This window comes from Canis aureus, chromosome X, assembly GCF_053574225.1.
Source record: "Canis aureus isolate CA01 chromosome X, VMU_Caureus_v.1.0, whole genome shotgun sequence".
Classification (NCBI taxonomy): domain Eukaryota; kingdom Metazoa; phylum Chordata; class Mammalia; order Carnivora; family Canidae; genus Canis; species Canis aureus.
Window position 1 is genome coordinate 120320232 of NC_135649.1, and position 23704 is coordinate 120343935.

The 23704-nt window shown below is 42.4% G+C and overlaps 1 protein-coding gene across 20 annotated transcripts in view; it reads right to left on the reverse strand.

Annotated features, from left to right (window-relative positions):
* Positions 1–8898, reverse strand: part of LOC144307984 (uncharacterized) — a 53594-nt gene extending 44696 nt beyond the window's left edge. For 16 of the 20 annotated variants that reach the window (XR_013374634.1, XR_013374631.1, XR_013374625.1 and 13 more), the window contains exon 1: positions 7127–8898. Coding sequence is in view for 1 of the 20 variants with exons in the window: in XM_077888098.1 (XP_077744224.1) it covers positions 7127–7335; positions 7731–7759 (238 nt within the window). In the remaining 19 variants the exon portion in view is untranslated. The remainder of the gene's footprint in view (positions 1–7126) is intronic. The other 4 variants (XR_013374632.1, XR_013374630.1, XR_013374624.1 and 1 more) reach the window with 4 other exon arrangements.
* Between the last annotated feature and the right edge of the window lie 14806 nt (positions 8899–23704).

Genomic DNA, 23704 nt, shown 5'->3' on the forward strand with positions numbered 1-23704 from the left:
CTACCACTGGAATGACTGATGTTTACATTTTATAGCACAACCTTCCATATTGCCTTCATTATAGCAAGACCTGGAGAATATCCTTCCACAACACAGGATCCTTAAATAAAATGTCTTTATGAATTTAAAATATATATATATATATATATATTTGTTCACATCTTTCTGTACAAATTCATAGTGTTCTTTGATATCATTGTTACTGACCAGACATGACTTTGTCAATATTACAGCCTTTGTTTCATCTAACTGACATTATTGGGCACTTAACGTATTGTCAGTGTATCTTCATAGATTTTATTTTTTTAAATTTTCATCTTTGTTAATATAGTCTTCTCATGTTCTTTTGACCATTCAGATTTCCTCCTTACATTTTCCCCCCTGACTTTTTAATTAATGTTTCCTAGTTTTTATAGTTTGAAAACAGGTAAAATACAGATACATTCCATTTGAAAGCCCATAAAGAAAAAATGCTAAAATATTTGTTTATAAAGACCCCCCAAAATGAGAAAAGTACAGAAGTATAAATGTAAATTGGAAAACCTATCTCCTCATTTCCAGTTTTCTTGCAAGCTCTTCCTCTGAATTCCCTCTTGATGGGGTAATGACCTCTTGGCTCTATGTTGTACCAGACTTTTTAGTAAGCACATACAATGTAGTATCATCACCTCTAGTATGTTTTTCAAATGATGTGGAATCATCCCAAATATTCTGCTACATGTACATATTAGATATCCTCTCTTCAGTGCACGCAGATGGGGCTACACTATGGTAATCACATTTACATGCCCCTGGACATTGAAGCCCTTGGACACATATGCACACCTGTGTGCATCTCAGTGTTGGAAGCACCCAAACAGCTCTTGGGAAGTGCCGGGAGTCTTCCACAATCTATCACTTTGTGTGCTCAGAGGAGGTGACCAGCTGAATACAGGCAGGGAAGTTGTGTGTCTGGGACATATTTCTGCTGTGAAGAACAGAAGCCCCCTTTCTGACCTAGATCCAAAAGGCAGCATTGCCATCTGCTTTCCTCTTTTGATGGAGCATGTCCGGCTTTGAGTGGGCACTGTATGCACCATCTCTTCTGAATTCTAGAGGCAGTGACAATTCTGTGGATGGGAGCTACTTTGCCAAGACTCTTCAGATCGCCTAATTTCACATGCCTAGAAAGGTGAGAAGGTAGCACCAGCAGAACTGGCATGGGGCCATAGTCAATGGTGGTAAAAAAACAATGGAGATGAGTTTCAGAAGACTCACTAAAGAATCACTGTGAAAGGATCACTCCAGTTAGAGAAGCAAAATCCAGAATTCTCTGTGGCCACCCTTTGCCCAAGACGTGGTAGGTTCCACGTCTCCGTTAAAGCAACATAATCAACAGAGAGAAGTAAAACTTTCTGGAGAGTACCGTTAGCTTTGGACTCCTTTCTTCTTCTTCTTTTCCTCACCTGTGTTCATTTTGAATTGTGCAGCCATAGCCTTAGGTCATAAAACCTTGAATGGCAGAGAATGGATGTGTTTAACTGTTTTATTGAGGGAGAATAAAATATTCATGTTTGCCTCAAGTGTCAGTGTGTTTGATGCTTTGTGAAGTGTTGAAAATGTGGTACCATTTAAGAGAGCTTAAGACTCTTGTGGAAAGGCAGTTTATCTTTACTAGTAAAGTGCCAACATCCTACGTTGGAGTCCTAGATCTTGTGAGTGGAGATAACAAGTACCCATTGAATATTTCTGGCACTAATAAAAACATGGTTTTCCAGAGTGCCAAGGTTTTATTCCCCACCCATCTCTCTGAATACCTAATATTCAGAGCATATTCAAAGCAGGTGGGAGCCTGACATGGGACATGGGAATATTGCCTGCTTTCTCAGCTCCTTACACTGGATAAAGTCTTGGCGTAAAATTTTCATTCGATCCCAAGTCTGCGAACAACAACAACGAAAACCCAAATAACAAAAATCTGGGATAATAAATGAAACAGTTTTGCCTAAGGCTGAAATATATCTTTGAGTCACAGCTCCCTGGGTAGAAAGACTTTCTGCTGAGATGAAAGAAACTTTTAAAATATTTTAGATATTAAAGTAATTGCTGAAATGATAATTGGCAAAGGAAGAAATGTTCTATTATTCTATTAAATATTTTAGAAGTGCTAGTGATTAAGACTCTGGAGATGTGTAGGTGGTAGCACAATTTTGAAATATATATATGAAAGCCTTGAAATGTATGTGCAGTAAAAAGCCACTCATAGCGCCCAGCATATGGTAAGAGTTAAATTATTCAATAAATAGTACATAAGAGTAGATAGTAAGCCACCTTGTAGGGACTTTTTGGTACACAGAGATAAATGTGAACACGTAATTACTGAAGGATGTGGATGAGGTGTTTATGTGTATTACAGTCAAGCCTTGAACAATGTGGGTGTTCAGGGGGCCAACCCCCCACACAGTTGAAAATCCACATATAACTTTCACTCCCCCCAAAACTTAACTACTTAGCCTACCATTGACCAGAGGCCTTACCGACCACATAAACAATTAACCCATAGTGTATATATGCATTATATACTATATTCCTACAATAACTAGAGAAAAGAAAATGTGATCAAGAAGAGCATAAGGAAGAAAAAAAAATCATAAGAAAGAGAAAATAGGTTTATAGGACTGTACCTTATTTTTTGGGGAAAAAACAACACACGTAACCCGTGCCATTTAAATGTGTGCTGGTCATGGGTCAGCTGTAGTTTTCTTTGGCTGCTAGGACACAGTGCTACAAACTGGTGGCTTACCATGACAGAAATGTATTCTCTCTTAGGTCAGGAAACCAAAGTCCAAAAGCCAACGTGTCAGCAGGGATATGTTCCCTCTGGAGAGCCTAACAAATAACTCTTACTTGCCTCTTCTAGCTTCCAGTGGCACCATTCTTGGCTCAGCATCACTTGTTTCTCTGCCTCCCTCTCCCCATGGCCTTTCCCCCTGTGCATCTCTATATCCTCTCTCCTTATAAGGATTTGGGGCCCACCTTAAATTCAGGATGATGAAACTAATTACATCTGCAAAGACCTTCCTTCCCAGTAAGGTCACATTCTGAGATTCTGAGTAGACATCAGTTTTTAGGGAACACTATTCATCCTTTGGGTATCTGGGGTGGGGGGGATAAGAATATGCCATCCCAAAATATGCCACTCTAGCCTAAGGTTATTTCGAGTTGAAGCCAATTAAGAAGCACGAAATGCAGAAAGAGCTCTGTGCCCTCCCACTATCTGCCCCAAAGCAGGGCATGCATTTGCCTTCATGAAGAAAGTATTTCCCTTCCTCTCCCCTATACCAGGAGGAAAACAGCCCTTATCATAGGAGATCACCATACAAATCTTACTAAAATAATCCTTATCTTTCATTAGTTCCTCCCGAATATTTACCCTCCCACAATTTACTACCCCTTGAAGCCCAAACACCTTTGCCTTTTCTTGTCACTTATATACAGTTCATGGTGCTTTGTTAAAATGGCATGTAAGCTCCTTAGTCTAACTCCTTCTTTAGGTTCTTCTTTAAAAAACAAAACATAACTTAAAAAAAAAATTATTTGACAGAGAGTACATACAAGCAGGGGTATCAGCAGAGGCAGACAGAGAAGCCTGACATGGGACTGGATCCCAGGACCTGAGGATCATGACCTGAACTGAAGTCAGATGCTTAGCCGACTGAGTCACCCAGGTGCCTGTCTTTAGGCTCTTTTGTATGAAGGACTTCATATGCACAAATAAAAAATTTATACTGTTAATCTGTCTTTTATCAATTTAATTCACAGGCCTCATTACTATAACCTAAGAGGGAGGAGGAAAATTTTTTTCTCCCCTGCATATCCAAGGAAGCTGAACTGTCTCCTCAATTTCTCCCTAAAAATATAAACACAGAACACAGTGTCTGGAATGTGAATATTCTATATTACTTTTCACCCCAAACCCTAACAGATCACGCCAAAGACATGCATCCCACTCTTGTAGCTCAGCCCAGACGAGATCTTGAGTAGGAACTAAAGCAACTTGCATAGTTTTTTGTTTTTTTCCCCTTCAATCCCACACTTAGACTTGGATAGTTCCCAATAATGGGAAAGAAAGACCTTCTTTTGTGGAGAGGAGAATTGACCTCAGAGTCTACAACAGTCAGGTCAACAGCTTCTTCACTGGAGGCTGGTACAGACAGCTTTGGGTGGATTGGGCATTGGTGACAGTGACAAATAGGCTTCCTTACCAGGGCAGCCAAGTGAGAGAGAGAGAATCCAAAAGAGTGGGACCTCTTGCCACCCCAACTTTGAGGAAGGGGGAATTGAGGGAGGAATGCTTTCTCTGGAAGAACGCTCCCCACAACCAAAAAGGAAATTATTCCTCTGTGGTATGACACTGAATGTCAGACTCTAGAGAAAAAAAGTTAACAAAATGATTGATCATTTCAGATAGACTTCTTCAAGTTTGCTCACTCAGGACTAGCAGACCACTTTGTCCAACCCCCACTACCCACAAGATAATTCTCTGATGGGTCCTAGATTGAGAATTTGCTATTTTAAGGTTTTAGTAAACTAGAGCCTGTGGTTATCCTCAGCTTTTGGCTGATAAATAACAATTTCTTCTATCTTGCCTGTAATTCAGTTATTGTAAATATGACACTTTGGTCCGCTAATTCCCACCAACACCCATAATTGCCTTAATAACTCTGTCCTTATAGCATGAAAACAGCCACAGACAATATGTAAGCCAATGGGTGAGGCTGAGTGCCAATAAAACTTTATTTACAAAACCACCCAGAAGGCCAGATTTGACCCATGGGCCATAAGGGTGTCAATCACCACTATAAACCATGAATCAAGCTGAGCCCTGGAGAGGACTGAAAAGGCCTTTTATCATAGAGGGAAGGAGAGGCTAAAGGTTAGAGGCCTAAGATTCCAGCTCGGTGTTGTCACATTATTCCAGAATGGCTTTTATCTCTTGATTGCAGTGAACACAACCACGCAGAAGCAAGAGCTAATCCAACGTCAGTGATCCCAAATGTAGAGATAACAGTGTGCAAATCTTTGCGTTTTGAAAAGATCTTCATGTGGCTCCTCTAACAGCTATCTAGAATTCTTGAGTTCTTTTCATGAAATAGGATCTCCAACTTCTAACAATAAATGTATCTCCAAGTATTGGGAAATTGATATTACAATATAAGGTTATTTCCTCTAATGCTGTGGCTTCTGTGACACCTCTAAGGAAACCTTTCACAGTCACACATTTCCCCCCACGCTTTGGCAAGACTGTCAATAAGGATAAAAATGTATCTTGTCTCCGCAACGGAAGGAAGATGGCGGCCAAGTAGGAGGACCCTAGGCTCCTCTCATCCCATGAACACAACTAAGTAGCTATCAAATCATCCTAAATACCCCTAGGAGTCGAACTGAGGACTAACAGAACAAACTCCACAACTAAAGGGGGAGAAGAAGCACCATCAAAGAAGCCATGAGCTTTGCTTGGGGGGGGGGGGAGTCTCCTTTGGGAAATCTTGCCACCTCAACATTTCATAAGGAGGAAAAGCTATAAAATCATGTGCAGCTACATCCATGATAAATCGTGTTCAACCCAGAGAGAATAAATACAAATGAGGCACATTTTTTCTTACTTCCACACTTTAAATGGACTGACTTATAATAACACTGTAAGAAGATAATTTTTTTAATAGATTTGAGTCTATGGAGGGTAAAAAAAAAAAGATTTCTCAAAATAAGTGCTCTATCTTGCTATTTGTAGTCGTATCCAACAGCTGAAGGATTTTTAAAAGCCTGCCCAACTTATAACTGCCAGGTGCAAAGTACAGAACAGGTTACTGAAAACCTTTTTCTTAAATTATATTTTGCCATGCACCCATTAGTGATATGAAATACCCATGATTTGTATATCGCTATCTGGACCTATATAAAAGCAAATAGAAGTTTTCTTAAAGTTCAACAGCATAATAAATTAATGATGAATTAGAAAAAAAATCTGTGTCATCTTGGGAGAAAAGAAATTGGATTCCCTCCATTTCCCTAAGTGTAAAAGATTTCACCAGATTTCTCAGAGTGAGAGATGGAACCTAGAGATAAAAAGTCACGGTCCACATAAATCAAAAGAACCAAAAAGCTGAGAGCAAGTTTGCAAAAAAAGATAATTTTAAGCATACATTATAATTGGTCTGCCACAGTACTTACCCATTATCTGCTTTTTTTTTTTTTTTTTTTTTTTAGTTATTACCAATTTTCTGGGACATAATGGATAATTGTGCTTAGGAATTTGAAAGTAAAATGTGACATTTACATAAAGGTTTCCTGCTCCCCTTTGCTCTTCTTAGTTTTGGCGAGGATTGGTCTTGCAAAAAAAGAAAGAAAGAAAGAAAAAGTTGCTTTGTGAAGGTGCTTCTTAAATTGACATAATTCGTGTGACCTTTGACCTGAAACAGTAGCTTGCTCCGCTTTATAAGGTCTGATCTGTGCTTTAATCCCTCCCTGGGAACAAATGCTTGACTCTGCAAGGATGAAAGCACAGCGGTTACCAAGGACGGCGGAGGAGATATACACTTTCAGGAAGGTGGCAGAAAAGGGAAAAAAAAAATCTGTGTATGTCCACCTGCACAGACCAGGAACTGCAGAAGCACATGCCTCCCCTGTGTAACCTTGGAGGAGAGGCCCTCCTGGCAAGTGCTGCCCATCATCCATTAGCCGCTGGATTGCAAGGGATGAGGGAGCCCAGGTAAGCATGCCTTGACCTGTCCGGTATGAAATCATCCGCCTGCCTGGAAGGCTCCAGTCTGTGACCACAAAACTGAGTTAATAAGCAGGAGCCACGCTGAGGCGCCAAGACAGGCCCGGTTCCGGAAGTTTTAGGTACTTGTGTGTGGCGTGCCCGTAAACACATGCACACACATACATTTATTTATAAACGTATATTTAATTAAAGAAGAGGCTGCTCGCATAAGGTGTTCACAGAGGTAAGTGATGAGCTAAGTTTTACTAATTTAAAAGCTTTGGGGGCATGAACCTGCAGAAGAGTTGAGTATGTGAAGCTAGCATTTTAAACATTAAACATGTTTTTTTATACAGCAAGAGAGATTTTGAACCTACTCACCACAGCGGAGGCTCCAGGAAGGGTAGGAGAGGACTGTAGAGGAGAATGATTTATCTTGTTTATCTCGGGGTGAGTCCTCGGGGTACAGGCTGGGTCCTGTCCACTGCACCACAGGTCCTCGAAATCTTTTGCCTCCAGCAGAGCTTCTTTGCATTTCAAGGTCCCCACGCAGAAGAGCTGCCTCTCCTAAATTTTCTGATTTACAGTGACTTGCTCAGTAGCAATTAGGAACAGAAACAGAAATAGCAAAAGCCATTACTTTATCGGCTCTATACACTTCCATCCTGTGGCGTATAACAAATCTACCTAATTATGCCCTTTGCGTGAGACATTTTTGCTTTTAAATAGAACACGAGCTCAAGCATGCACGTCCTCAGTTTTTCTCTCTCCTCCTTTCAGGAGCAGGCTTCTCAAGATAGTGGTCCACACTTGCTGTCTGCATGTACTAACTCTCATTCCCTCCAGGGCCGATTTTGGCCTTGCTTCTGGCCCTTTCATCCCCACCCCCCGAACAGTTGTCACGAAGACTCCAAAAATTCCATATCATTGATTGCAATACACTCCCCCCCCTTTTTTTAAGCTTTGTTTTTATGGGATTTCTTACCAACATGGCCTCTTGGCCATTTCCCCCATGGCACATCACTGTCCTCTCTCATTCTTCCTTAACTTTCCCTGTAACCTTTCCTGGGCTCATCCTCCTCTGCCAGATGGTCATGTGTTAGAGGTGAGCAGGTCTTTCGTCCTGAGCCCTCTCTTGCTCTACCTCTGCCAAGTGTCCTCCCAAGCTACCTTACTCAATCCCACACCTTCCTGGAGAAACGCCTGTTAATGATTCATGTGGGAGAGTAACAAGATGGAACCGTTAACAAAGTGTTTACACCAGACGCTCAATGTACCCAGTCCTCATTACATCCCTAGGAGGTAGATCTTAATATTCTTATTCCCCTTCAACAGATAAGAAAACCAAGGCATATAAAGATTAAGGAACTTGCCCAAGGTCAACATCTCGGGTGTAGCAGAGATAGGATTTAATCCAATCCCTCTGTGCTCTTAAACTTTACACTCGTTACATAATCTCCTGAGTTCCGGATCTGTTTATGCACCTGCCTCTTTGTGTGTTTTCAAGCTCAACACACCTGAAACTAAATAAATAACGTTGGAAACTTGGTCCTTGTTAGGCAATCCATGTGCCTTTGGACGGCACCACCATCTGTCAGAAACCCCAGAGTCATTGCAGTCGTTCCACAGGCATTGGAATCAACACGCATTGACACCTAAGCTTGGCAGGAGGAGACACTGAACCAATCCACAGGTTGTGACTTGCTGCAATAGCACCACAGACCGTCTGAGGAGCTACTATTGAGTTTAGAGCGTGACTCCCATCCTTCAGGTCACAAGACGGCACTGGAGCTGAATGTTGCCGTGAAGTTTCGGGAGAAAAAAAAGACCGTGAAAAACAAGGCCAAGCAAAGTCTAGAGCTGAGACCTTGTCCCAATGGAAAGTTTGAAAGAATAGCCCCCCAATCTCCCACTTTCCACTTCTCCTGGTCAGGTGGACCCACTGTCCTTGCCTCTGTCTCGTTTAGAGTCACAGGTGTCCTGTGGTCGTCGTTGCTCTGTGGCAGACTTGACGTATCTTTTCATCTCTCCATGCCATTTGAACCACCTTTGCTAGCTCCTCTGTACACCCCCGGACAATGGCAAAATTCCCTTTTTAACATTGGGCTGGGGTAGAAGGAAATGGTCAGTAACCAAGCATTCTGGACCACGCAGCTCCATCATGAAAGGATACATAGTGACATCATAGAAAGGAAGGTTGGTGTAGGGCATAAGACAGGAAGATCTGAAGACCGGTGCGGTTTGGCCAAGTGTGATTTTTTTTTTTTTTTTTTATGTACACCAGTACAAAATACAGTTGCTAGATAAAATATAAGGCACCCATTTAAATGTGAATTTCACATAAATATGGAACATACACCGAAAAAAATTATGTGTTGTTTATCTGACATTCAAATTTAACTGAGTATCCCGTGGTGGTTTTATTTGCCAAGTATGGCAACCTTAGTACAAAGTAATCTGTGTCATATGTGGGCTTCCAGTACCTGATTGTCTGTGCAGTACATGATTGATCCCAGTGGTCAGGAATAAATATGTAATGATAATGTTTCTCTAGGACCATGCTTTTCAAACTGGGGTGCACAAATCCCTAGGGTACGAAGGAGTGATGTAGAATTTACAAAGTTCTAGGACAACTATTGTTCAGTTCTTTGAGATGTCCAATATGGGAAGTGGCAAGTAATTTATAGCGCATTTCTGGGGGAGGTATCAATTTTATTGACTGGGAAGTTATTTTTAACACATCTTTTTTGGATGTGCCCGTTTTTGGTAATTTGTAGTTTTAATTTTATGACGCACCCAATATTGGGATATTTGTATCGGATGGAGTGACAAATTTAGTTGAATTAAACAATAATAATAAATGTGAGATACCAAAGAGAATTTTCAAGTCATTATTACACATCCTAAGAATCTCTGCATGTTACAGTCCGGGCACTTAAGTTGGAAAGAGTGAAGAGGATGGTTCCAGCCCAGAGATATCCACAAAGTGAGATGAACAGAGTTGATTTCATATAGATCAGGGGTCCTCTAGGGTTCTAAGCCCTTGGTCCCAGCTACAAGTGTCAGCCCTCACAATTGGTGCTTTATCTGAGTAGGAACATGGGACCATTTTTTTTCCTTCAAGGAGAAGAAGTTGCTTCCCAGTGTCCTCAATGTCATTTACTAAAACACCCTATAAAAAGACAAGGGAGATCTCACTAATTGTTATCATCCCACTGACCACAGTAATTTTCAGTGACTTTCAGAGTTAGAAGCACTACAAAGAATCATTTTCCTAATATCCATTAGTGATTGTTGCTAAGACCATTGGGTGGTGGTGGGAAGGTGGTGGCGGGGAAACAAACACAGTATGGTACCAAGTTACTAAAAGAAATAGAACGATTTTAGTGACGTTGGTGAGATTTTGTTCAACCTGCCCTAGACAAGACAAACCAACGAGCAGACTTTCCTATCTCCTCAATCAATGGTAAAATGAAGTTATTCTATACGAAGCACAGAAATGCTGTTGGAATAATTCAGAGTTCATTCTTGGTAGCAACAAATGGATGATAAAATGGGTTTTGTTAAAGTATAGAGAGCACTTAAGGAAGGGCAGATATAGATATCTTGCATTTGCAATAATTGTTTGTGGACTAAAGAACAGGATGGCATTAATTAAACTGAATTAGTGCTGAGCTGCCTCCTTGTTCCCTTTCAAAGCCTTTGTGTTACATTCCGTTTTCTTGGAATTAGAATCATTTTTTTTTTTTAAAGGAGAACAGTGTCTTCCAAGAAAAGATCTCGCTTTTCAGACCTGTAATTTAAGTTTTGCTTTTCCCATTTGACTGTGCCCATAATTCTTGCTTCCTTTGTGTTTTCTATTGTGTGTTTATTCAGTGATATCTTTAGACACTAATTCCATAGCACACTACTGTCTGTTAGCAGAAGGCTGAGAGGCAGACACAGACACAGGTGCAGAGTTTCTTTGAAGGATTCGTCTGGCCAGGCTCTTCAAAGAGCATTTCCTTTGTCATAAAACATGACATGATCTTGGTAAAGAGCGTGGTGTACCAGGACAGATCCAACCAGAAACTTCCGTATGTGGGAATCCACTGATCTGGCTCCCGCGTCCTTGCTCCCTGACGCCGATATCTTTGGCTCACAGATCAAACCCTGTCACCCGACCTGTTCACAGACACACGACTGAATGGGGTGCCACAATTACCTGTTGCTTAAACAGGATTTGAAGAGGAGAGACACAAATGAAGAACTTTAATACTTGGCTTGTGGCAGATCAACATGGGAGAGAAAGAGAAAAAAATCCAGAGTTCAGAAAGATAAGAAAAGTGAATCAGCCGGTTACCAGCATATTTTCAACTAAGCGTTTGAGTCACATTATTTAGATATTGGATCTCAAGGACTGAGTTGATTTCTTTTTATGAAAAAAATAATTTTTAATTGAAATCATAAGCAGAAATGTGTCCCTTTAAAGCAGAATATAAAGGAAATTAAACTAGAAGGTACAAGAGGCTTTTTCCTTTGTTTGTTTACTCATTTTGTTTTATCAAGACAAGTTGTGCATCATGTTTGTACTTGGGCATCATAATATTTACCAGTTGGTCTCAAGTGCCAACGTATCACACAGCTCCTCCTTCCTGGAACATTCCGGTACCTGAGAAGTACATAACCAAATCTGTCCCCAGGGCAAATGCTTATAATGCCCAAATGCTTACAGAGAAGAACAGATCTGTTAGAACATATTTAAGAGCTATAGTTTATATTGACATGATACTTTTGTGTTTTTTTTTTTTTTTTTGAAGAAAAATGCAAGTAGCTCCAAAAGGCCAATAATTCAGACAGTGGTCTCTGGGAACTCCAGAGACTATTGCTATTCCTCTTATGCAGCTGCCCTCAACTATTTCAACTCTTTGTACTTGTATTCAGCATTCACTCAACAAACGATTGTCACACAATTCCCTGGCTTGGGGATTGCAGTCATCAACAAAGCAGATAGAAATCTATGCCACTGTGAGACTAATGTGAGAGATGGTCATAGGGACGATGATAAATACATAAAAAAAAGCAGTGTGTGTGATGGAGATGACATTTCAAAGAGCACAAATAAACGGGGAGCACAAATAAACTATTAAGCATCAGGGCTCTGGTTGAAATGTTAGAAGGAATTCCTGAGATGGGGAATTTGCAGGTGCCCAAAGGAAGTGAAAGAATAAATCACAAGGCTGCTGGGGTGAGAGCAGCTCTGGAAGAAACAGAAGCAGGTGGAAAGGCTCTATGGAGGTAGAGCGAGTTTGGAGGCCAAAGAAAGAGAAAGGAAGTTGAAACACAAAAAAGAGTGTGTCTGTGGCAGAGTACACATCCAGGAAGTCATGAGGGATGAGATGGTGCATGGCATGGAGAGGCACCGTAATAAGGCCAGTGACTTTGAGCTTGAGTAGATACGGAGCCGGATGATGTGGAAGGTGTTTGCCGAGATGGCTGGCGTTGTGTCCTAACACTTTAGTAGACCAAAGTGATGGTGGGGGCGGTTGACACAGAGGAAGCAGCAGGGAGACCATACAAGAGATGCTTGCAGCAACCCAAGGGCGAGATAACGATGTCAGAACATTGGTGAGAAGTCATGCGATTCTGGATGTCTCTTGGTGGATTTCTCAGCAGACCAGATGAGGGCTGAAGGAGAAAGTGGGGGCCTGAGGGTAGCAGGCACATTTGTGGCTGGGCAGTTATAAGACCCGAACAGTGTGGACCTTAGCAGAAGGCTGTAGGAGTGGCTGGTTTGAGGGTGACAACAAGATCTTGGTTTTGGATGTGCATTGACTTAGCTATCAGAGCTCTAAGTGAAGGTGTCATACAGCGATGATCGTATATTTCTGGAATTGAGGGGAAAGGTTTTCAAATTTGGGAGTCATCATTGTACAAGTGGTATTTAAAACCATGAGCCTCAATGAGTTGCGTAGGAGTAAATGTAGAGAGAGGGAGACAGGAGGCACAAGGATTGAGTGCTGGGCACTCTTCCCAAGAGAGATAGGAGGTAAGAGAGACAGGAAGAACCAAGAAAGCAGACACAGAAGGACCATCCAGAAATCCAGGAGGGAAAAGAGAGAGAGGACAAAAAAAAAAAAAGTCCTTCTAGGGGTGTGAGAAATAACCAAGGCCTCACAGCATGGCGGTTTTGAGTAGTGATGCTGATGGAGTGACTGGGGAGCATCCAGGACAAAATGGTAGAAAAGAAGCTGGAAACATGATTGTAGACCATTCTTTCAAGGAATTGTGTGATTAGGAATGCAGAACCATGTGGTCTTAGCACCAGGTTGGGAGAAAGCTCAAGCGGGGGTTTGCTCCTGTTGTTGAAGATGAGACAAATGATAAGCCCATTTGTTTGCTGATGAGAATGGGGAATGGGTTGTGTAGGGAGAATGGGCTACTGCAGGAGGCAGAGGGGACTTTGTTGGAGCAGAGGCAGGGAGAACTGCTGGGAACCCATGCCCAGCCTCTTCCTAAATGTTCCACTTCCCTCAGCTGACTAGTAAGCCATATTGTGATCTCAGAGTGTGGGTGGGGATGGAGATGGAGATTTAAGGAGCCAGTAAGAAAGACTCACTGAGGAGATCAGGAAATGACAGAGGTATAGAGAAATGTAGCATGCTTACCTGCCTGCATGGAAGACTTCTTGGGATTTCCAGTCTCCATTTAGATGAAGCATCCAGCATGATCTGGATTCGTTTTTGCTAGCCACATCCAGCTGGGTATGTTCAAAGATGGAGTAGGTGAATAGTGGGCTCCTCTGACAGGAGCTCAAGAAAGTGAGGAGGAGGAGGAGGAGGTGAGAGAATTAAGGGAACGTACAAAGGATGTTATTATGTTTGACCACAAAATTAGGGTATAAAACAGGGAAAATGAGGTTCAAGAAAGCCGTGAGGAATCATTAAAAATAGTAGGATCAATGGATGGAAGGTTCTGTGTGGATGCATAATTGTAAGCTTTGGGGAAGAGGGAGGCTGTAGGAAAAATAGGACAAAGCAGTCTAGGGTGGGATAACTGACATTTGTAAAGAGGCACTTTTGATATGTGCAAGATAAAGGGTATGGCCAGAGGAGGGAACGGCCGAGATTTGTATAGGACAGGACCACTGGGGGATCCACCGAGAATCCCAGAGTTGATATGAAGTTGCATTTAAGCTGAAAATATTTCAGATTCAATAGATGCAGAAAGAAGGTCCATTTTTATGAGCCTTTTCTTCTAAATTTTCTTTTGGATTTGAAGGTTCTTCCCTTGTAATTCTATGCAGCAGAATTAATGAAGGCACCAAGTGAAAACCAAACGGGTAGCAATGCAAGAGAATTCAAGAGAAGCATCAATTGGCTTCTGAATTTCAATGAGAAATGTATCCTCGCATTACAATTTTCTACTTCCATTGGCAGGAGAGGGTGCAGGGGAAGAAGGAGACTTTCTGAAGGTCAGGATGGCATCGGTCATGTACATTTCAGCATTTCAAAGAAAAGCTCAAGATAAAAGATTTGCACTTCCAGCTGCAATGAATTTCATCTTCCATACTCTAGGACTCTGCATGTCCATTGACTTGGAGGGAATCAGAATTGGTTTCTGTGACACTGGCTTACAAATGCCAATGTCACTGGAGGCTCGTTGCTTTTACTGCAGATGAAGGGATCACAATATTCCTAGTACTGTTTTATCTTAGCTATTGAGATTTCCTGATTCAGGATGAGTTTATGGACTGCCTCTCTGCAAAGAGCTGTGTGAGGGACCGTGGTTAATCAAAGACAAGTCAAGAGCGGAGTGATAAGGGCTGGTATCTCTGGCATCATCCACAGTTAATGGCTTTTTTTTTTTTTTTTTTTTTGGTTCATTAAAAAGCAAGAAAAGGTTATGAGGGGAAGGTTTAGATCTGATGCTGCTTAGAGGTGAATGACTCAAATGTTATCCAGAGGGCTGTGGTTTTATCTTTAGTGACAATTCCTTGTGAATGCATGTGATGACCACCCAGCAGGATTTCCACTTGGCTTCTGTCTCTTTTCCACCATGGCAGCCAAACTACCCATTGCCTCCCTGTTCTGGGCCTTCCCTTGCTTGCTGTGATTTCAGCCATACATACACTGGTCACAAAGCCAAGGGTTTCCTAGATTTCTTAACACCATCTTTTAGGAGCCAGATCAAGTTCTATTTTGTAATAATCCACATCGAACCACTCATGTAAGTGATAGTTACAGAGGTGATACACACCCAAGTCTGAACCAACAACATGTTAGTTTCGAAGGAATACAGATAAGTTGGAAATCCACAGGCTTGTTTCACTGATACCATCCCTACTTTATTTTTAGAGAATTTCTTCTCAATGATTTCTGTTGTTTTTTAAATTGTTTTGTTTTGGTGGCTATTTGTTTACTAGAGTTTTCAAATCTGCTAATTTGTCTGCAAGATGAAGGAAGTGTTTAATTCAAAATCAAAGTCACAGGGCACCTGCGCAGCTCTGTTGGTTAAACATCTTATTCTTGATCTCAGCTCAGGTCTTGATCTCAGGGTGGTGAGTTCAAGCCCCGTGTTGGACTCCATGCTGGACATGGAGTCTACTTACAAAACATTTTTAAAAAGGTAAAAATGAAATCAAAGTGCTATAAATAGAAGAAGAAAAAACAAACTGGCATTTTTGTTGGCACCCCACCTTACATGTTTTCAAGATATTTTAATGCATGTTTTCCATAAACATAAAAAGAACAAAATGTTTTAAAAAATGCTTTGTGGGTCCCGAATACCTTTTCTTTCATTTTTCTGGCAAAACTCTATACAGACATAGAAATAATACTTTTGTTAATTCCAACCTTGTTTTACAATTTTTTTCACTGAGCATCAAATGAAGGCAATGAATATTATGAATGCTTGCCGTTGAGGCAAAAATCAAACATTACGGTTTCTTCAAAGTAGGCAAGCTTTTGAATAAAAGATGTCAAAATCAAATAATAATGGCAGTTGCATTATGAACAAAGTAATGTATTTGCAGGGTTGATTCAGCAGCCCCCAAGAGGTATCAGTAGACAAAGCTTTGTCCGTTTTTCTGCTGTGCCGTCTGTATTATGTAACTGTTGGTCTTATGGTCACATGATGGCTGCTGCACTTCCAGGCATCACATCTGCATTCCAAGTAGTAAAAAGGGGGCAAAAGAGCAAAGGGTGAAGAACTAAGGGAAACCTACTGAGTCTGAACCTCTTAGTAAGCTTAATAAGCTGAAGAATCAAACCAGTATTTCTTAAATGCTTGTTTTTGATTATATTTTACACCTTGTTTTATAGATTGGTTATTTTGACTAGACTTGTAAAGAAATATGGGAATATGAGAAGAGGAGAAAAGGAAAGAGGAGGAGTGAAACCAAGAAGGTGCATGGCCATATTGGTGACGGAGTGGAAATGTGTATGCATGCGTGTTGTCAACTTAACTGGATCATAGAGTCCCCAGATATTTGGCTGAACATTATTTCTGGGTGCATCTGTGAGGGTGTTGCCGGATGAGATTAGCCTTTGACACAGGACACTGAGTAAAGCAAATGACCCTTCCCAATGTGGGTAGGCTTCACTCAATCTGTTGATGGTCTGAATCGAACAAGAGTGGAGGACAGGAGAATTTGCCCTTTTTTGTTGGCCTGGTTGAGCTGGGACATGGGTCTTCACCTGCTCTCAGACTGCAAATGATACCTTTGGCTCTCCTGGTTCTCAGGTCTCTAGACTTGTGCTGAATTATACCACCAGATGTCCTGGGTGCCCAGCCTGCAGGAGGCAGATCATGGGTTTCCTCAGCCTGAATAATCATGAATGCATTCTTGCTAGTAAATTTTTCTTATATGTATGTATCCAGGAGGTCTGGAAACCTAGAGGGTCGATAATGTATCAGGAGATCTGGAAACCTAGAGGGTCGACATGTACCCAGGAGATCTGGAAACCTAGAGGGTCGACATGTACCCAGGAGATCTGGAAACCTAAAGGGTCGACATGTATCCAGGAGATCTGGAAACCTAGAGGGTCGATAATGTATCCAGGAGATCTGGAAACCTAGAGGGTCAACATGTACCCAGGAGATCTGGAAACCTAGAGGGTCGACATGTACCCAGGAGATCTGGAAACCTAAAGGGTCGACATGTATCCAGGAGATCTGGAAACCTAGAGGGTCGATAATGTATCCAGGAGATCTGGAAACCTAGAGGGTCGACATGTACCCAGGAGATCTGGAAACCTAGAGGGTCGACATGTACCCAGGAGATCTGGAAACCTAAAGGGTCGACATGTATCCAGGAGATCTGGAAACCTAGAGGGTCGATAATGTACCCAGGATATCGGGAAACCTAGAGGGTTGACATGTATCCAGGAGACACAAAAGCAAAGTAGACAATGAAGGATATATATAAAGGATGCATATAAATATGAAGAACAGTATATGTAGGAAGGATACATATGTAGCTATAAATGATACATATGAATATACATGTATATACAGGAGATGTATGTATAGATACATACTTCTATGTCCTATTGGTCCTGTTTCTCGGGAAGATATCCCAGCAGGATCTAGCAGTGTTTGTGGTTGTACAGGAAGCCTGGGAGAAGCATCCGTTTGGTGATTTGGAGGCACAGTATAGAGGCATTTGGTGATTTGGAGGCACAGTATAGAGGCGGACACAGCAGAGCTTTGGTTTCACGTTACCGTGGGCTGGAATTCTCGCACTGTCGGCCTCTTGCTGGAGACCTAAGCTAGAAAAGTCTTTAAGGCAAATCCAGTGTCCTTTTTGGGTAAAATGACAGTAATGATCACCACCCCCGAGATGAGGAATGTCGCATAAAATCACACATTAAAAGCTAAGGCCGTCATCATTTCACAAAGGGATGAGATTGTGGACAAAGTATCAGAGTCAGAGTTATCCAGGGGAGGAGATCTTGAATGTTTTCCATTGGAAGAGGCCCATTTAGTTAAACCCTTGATTGACGGTCTCTTTGGCTGTGAGGTAGGACTAGCAAAATGTACAGGAGACGGTCGGTCTGTGCCCTCAGGGGTCTTGAAAGGTGTTCAGTGGGGAAGACTGGAAGGCGCGTGGACAAGAGGATGGGAGACAGGATCTCATCAGGGGTCAGATGTGTGGTCCAGATCATTATAATTTCTTATACTTACGTATGAGACCATCCGTCTGGTCCCATGCCTTCTGATCCCATGTCTCCACTCCATTTCTATTTCTGTCCGTTCTCTAAAGCTCACACATGTGTGACCCAGGTCACAGAAGCATCTGATCGGGGTACACCAAGGTGGAAGAAGGACACATGTTCATTAAGCGATTCAAAAGAACTTACGCCTGAGTTTTTCTGCAACCGTGAAACAGACTATATCTCACTGAGGAGACCTCCATGCTCATGACTTTAAATTGCCAAAAAATGGCAGCAAAAGTGTGTAATTATTCTGGGTTTTTTTCCCTACCCTCTAATGACTGAAGACAAAGCATGTATTTATGAGTTGGACACGTGTAGGCAGATTTTTAGAAAAACGTCTATGGGAAAATGAGGAGCCATTGAAACGAGCCCTTCAGAGCAGACCATTAGGAACGGCACTCGAGAAACATAAAGGCTGATTCTTGGTGGTGCCCGAAAGTAGTCGAAGGACGTTCATGTCCACGAAACGTCTGTGAACAAAGCCCTGCTGGGAGCTTACTCACGGAAGAGGTCGGCGTTACACAGTAATGGGACTCAGGAAATGAGCTTCTGCGTGTGGAGTTGTACGTTTGCAGTCTTTGAGCGTATGATTACATTTTATTACAACGAGGGGAAAAAATCAGAGGTAAAGTGTGAACAAGTTGAGGGAGGCTGTTTGCCTCTTCGCATCCAGGTGAGATCCCAGCGGAGAACCAAGGCCTGCTCCCTGTAGGCATTCAACTGTGTGGACCTGTGAGCATCCTTATAACGTGGGCGTGACATGGACACACCTGCGTGGTGTCTCCGAAAACCAGTCTTGCTCCAGGGCGGCAAGAGGGCACGCATTCCCAGGGGTTCCTGCCCCCCTTTTGTCAGGACTTGGTAGGCCTTGTGGATGTGAAAGGTAGTACGCGCGTTAAATCTACATCGTCTGTAATTAGGAGACTTGTGCTTATTGAAATGGTGACCAGTGTTCCTTCTGGATCATGGCAGGTGACTTCAACAGATTCCAAGATGCACCAAAACACACGGGAGTGTGCTCAAAATAAAACCTGCACAAAGCTCACGGGGCTGCAGGGACACAATTGAGCGTCTCTGTCAAAATACGGCATTCTCCGCCTACCATGTCCCAAAAAGGAAATGAGGCATTTCCCTGTGCGAACCCATTTTATCACCGTCTGGGGTTTTAGGGCCGCAGCACTGTATGCCGGTGAGAGGTTAATCAGTAAAGCAGGTAGACGGAAGGCACTTGTCCCTCTTTCTTTTCAGCCTGCTTTGGTGTACTTACCCTACACTGTCCTGTGCTCTGGGTGTATTGTTATTTTTGTCCTTATTTACGGCTACACTTGACCCTTGAACAAAGTGGGCATTAGGGGCATGGATCCCCCCAACAATCAGAGCTCCGCATGTAACCTTAGACACCCCCCAAAAAAAACTTGACACTAATAGCCTACTGTTAACGAGAAACCTTACTGAAACTATGTATTAGACGCCGTATGTATTCTTACAGTAAAGTGAGCCAGACAACGCACAGTGTGATTAAATTATATGAAAAATGCCTTTACAGGACCAGACTGTATTGTTGAAACAAATCTGCATGTAAGCGGACCCACCCAGTTTAAGCCCGTGTTGGTCAAGGGTCAATTATCCACACACGACGCCGGAGGGAAAATGTTGGAAAATATTTTAAACCCCTTCAGCTGTATAACCTCTCTGTATTATTTGGATATCAGTGTCAGGATATAAAACTAATGCCGTGAGGAATATAGTGAGGCTGCCAGGTGACAGAATTTGCAATGAGGCTCAACCATCGCTTTTTGAAATATTTTTTCTTTAGGGACGCCTGGTGGCTCAGTGATTGAGCGTCTGCCATCTGCTCAGGGTGTGATCCAGGGTCCTGGGATCGAGTCCCGCATCAGGATCCCCGCAGAGAGGCTGCTTCTCCCTCTGCCTGTGTCTCTGCCTCTCTCTCTCTCTCTGTCTCATGAATAAATAAGTAAAATCTTAAAAAAAAAAAAGAATTTTTTTAAACATTACAGTGCCGTGCTGCGCATATGGAATCTGTTCATTTGCGAAAGGATCCCAAACTTGGGATAATTTAGTGGTATGCAGGTACACAGGGAAACCCAATTATTTTGTAGACCAGCTATTTTCAAAAAAATTTTCTGATAGAGGATTGGACTGTCTCAGATGGAAAAGAATGCTCTTTGGAAATCAGAAAATAAATGTTTTGTGCAAGGGAATTGTTAACCTAATTGTCTCAATAAGCTATTGTTCCATCTGTAGAAAGATGACTATTAACTAGCCTAGTCATGGAAAAATTTGGACTGTGAAGTTCTTTTCTTTCTTTCTTTCTTTTTTTTTTTTTTTTTGAAGTTCCTTTCCTAAAAACAAAACAAAACGAAAAAAAAAAAGACTCTTGGAAATTTTAAATGCTTTAAACTATGTTTCCTTTATGAAAATTTCTATGATTTTTGACAGTGCTTTTTTTTTAATGACTTGGTAAGCTTTGTAGATCTAAAATGTAATACATATTAAACGTGTGGTATCTGAATCCCATAAATGCTATGTCCTCAATTCGAATAATATACGCAACAGCGTCTAGTTATTCTGGGGTAAAAGGAGTGACTCTAATAATGTAAGCAATACATAAATCTATTGATCACTTTGGTGCAGTAATTCCATTTCTAGAGATTCACCTTGAAGAGATTATTTGGCCTGTGAAGCATACAAGCCTCAAGATACTGCCCGAAGTCCCTTACAAGAAAACAAATGTAGGAAACAATTTATATGCCCAACCATACTTGATGGGCAAAATGAATTTTATAAATCCGTGCTGTCAATTATGATATAGAAATGATTTATTGACATGGAAAGATGTTATGATATTAAGAGGAAAAGGGAGTGTTTGAAATAGAATTTGAAAACTCTATTTGCAAATGTATGCAGAAGAAAATGATTTGGAATGATTTATATAAAACTATAGATGGTTATTTCATGGTGGTTTTGATTTCATTTCCATATGATCAGTGATGTCGAGCACCTTTTCATGTGTCTGTTGGCCATCTGTTGTCATCTTTGGAAAAATGTCTATTCAGGCCCATTTTTAAATCAGGGTGTTTTTTGTTCTCCTCGGTTGTATGAGTTCTGTGCGGATTTTGGATGTTAACTCCCTTATGAGATATAGGATCTGCAAATATTTTCTCCCATGCCGAGTGTTGCCTTTCTATTTTGTTGACTGCTTCTTTTGCTTTGCAGAAGCCTTTTAGTTGGATGCAGTCCCTTGTTAATTTTTGCTTTTGTTGCCTGTACTTTTGCTGTCATACCCAGGAAATCGCTGGGAAGACCAAGGTCAAGGGCACATCGCTCTGTGTTTTCTTCAAGGAGTTTATAGTTTCAGGTCTTCAGGTTCTAATCCACCTTGACTTCATTTTTGTGAGTGTTGGGTGGAGTCCAGTTTCATCCGTGCTCATTGTGTTGCAGCAAACAGATCTCCCTCAACTTACAGTGGGGTTACACCCCAATGAAACCCCTCATAAATTGATAATATTGTTTCGTTGAAAATGCATTTAATACACCTACCCTGCGGGACATCACAGACCTGCCTTAAACGTGCTCAGAACAGTTGTATTAGCCTACAGTCGGGCAAAATCATCTCACATGCAGGCTGTTTTATACTAGAGAGTTGAGTATCTTGTGTAATTTATTGACTGCAGAAAGTGACTAACAGATCGTTCCGGGGGAACAGACTGGTTGTGATCGTATTGGCCGTTGACCCTCATGATCGCATGGCTCACCACTGCTGCCCAGCATCATGGGAGGATTGTACCGCATATCCATAGCCCGGAAGAAAGATCACAAGTCAAAATCTGGGCTATGGTTTCTCCTGGGTGCGTACCGCTTTTGCACCATGGTAAACGGGGAACATCGTTAAGTCAAAGGACCATCTCTTCGTAAGCCAGGGACCATCTCGTAAGCCAGGGACCATCTCTATAAAGGTCTCAAATCAACACGTTGTGGTGTTAAACTTATGCAATGTCTTATGTCAGTCGTATGTCAATTACATCTCAATAAGCCTGGAAAAACATAAATTCTGTGCCAAATACCAAAAAATTCTGGTGTGTCGGGGAAGCGGAGACACAGGAAGGGTTTGGACCACCTGCAGCCTTGCCTAGAGCTTTGCATCTTCCCTGTGGCCGGCGCCCCTGGGAGCATTGGTTTGAGCTCTCATCTGAACTTCACCCACTTCCTGCACGTGACGATCTAAGTCTTTGGGAACAGGCTGTCTGGTGTGTTCCCCATCTGGAATGGACTGGCGTTGTCGTACCCCACTCTTCCCTCGATTTACACTGTCAGAGCCTCTTCCCCAGCAATTTCCAGTCCTTTCTCAGCCTTCAAGGCGAGCCTCGGTTTCCCATTTCAGCCAGGTCCAACGGGTCAACTTCCCAGGTGCTTCGGACAGTGTGTCTGAACTCTGCCGGGAGCTAGCACTGAGGACAGCCGTCCTCCCTCGGGGTCTCTGCCTGGAAGACATTTAGAATTCACTGTGTCTCTAAACCCAAAGCAATTTTCCATGCAGCCCTGGGTCGGGGGGTGGTTCCTAATCACGTCTTTATCTCGTTTCCTTGTCTTCATATAGTGTCTGACTTCCACGACTCACCGTCCTTAGAAGCTGTGCTTGAAATTTTTCACGAAATTATGGGCCAGTTGTGCATGCTGATACCAGCCATGTGTTACGGTAGCAAGCTGAGAGGGCCACCCAGCAGCAGAGTGAGCATCCTTGCACTTTCTGGATTTGCCTTTGCAGTGGTAAACAGCAGGCATTTGCAAACTGGCTGATCTTTACGGAAGGCGCCTCTCACCCCCAGAGCCATTGCGTGGTGGAAATGTCTCGTGAGGAGCTCTTTGAACAGCGTCCTGGGGAATGGTGCCAGCAAGAGATATGGAAAGGTTATGATTAGCAGCTGTCAGCGATAGAATGCATTAAGGTGGAGAGCACAAAGACTGCTTCGTAAGGATGCTTGGGAAGAAAAGGGCCAATATCATCAGAGGAAACCATTGCCGGTTCAGTCCAATCAGAGGGAAAAACTGTCAGTTCAATGCAATCAGATGGAGAATCGCCAATACAATCGATGAAAACGGTTTCAAATTACCCACTGAATCTGAGACTTTGAGTCTAAGTCGATCAAAAATAACTAACATTACTGTGCGTTGGTCTTGAAGGAAATTCATGGACCTCATTCCCTCATCCTAACCCCAAAAATCGTCATGGCCGTGTGCTGGTTTGTGTTACGGTCTCTGACCGGATTGCGGCACCAGGGCCTTGGATAATCTTTGCCATTGCTGTTCATCCTCCCGAGTTGACCATCGGGCAGACCACAAGTTACACAAGGCGTCAGAGATTCTGGTGGCAGCAGACACCAGGGCTGGGACTCCCACACACGTTTTCTCACTTTGAACCCATTAGTCTTTGCAGGAGAGTCTGTTATAGCGTCCAGGTTATCACGGTGAGGACCGATAGACTTGGCCCCCGCCTGAGCATCGACTACAACTTTGAGGAGAACGTGGGCAGCTCCTGGAAGGATGCTGTAATGGGCACCACAGAGGATGTGGGGTGAGGACAGGGGTGGGAGGGGTCATCTAGGGAGTGTGGGACGTGTGCTGGCCACGTGAATCCCAGAGTAGGGAGTGGAGCGGGCGGGCATCAGGACTCAGAAGGGCAACAGACCCACGCAGTAAGGAGGTGACTGAACCTTCCGCAGTTTTGGCTGAAGCGCCCCTG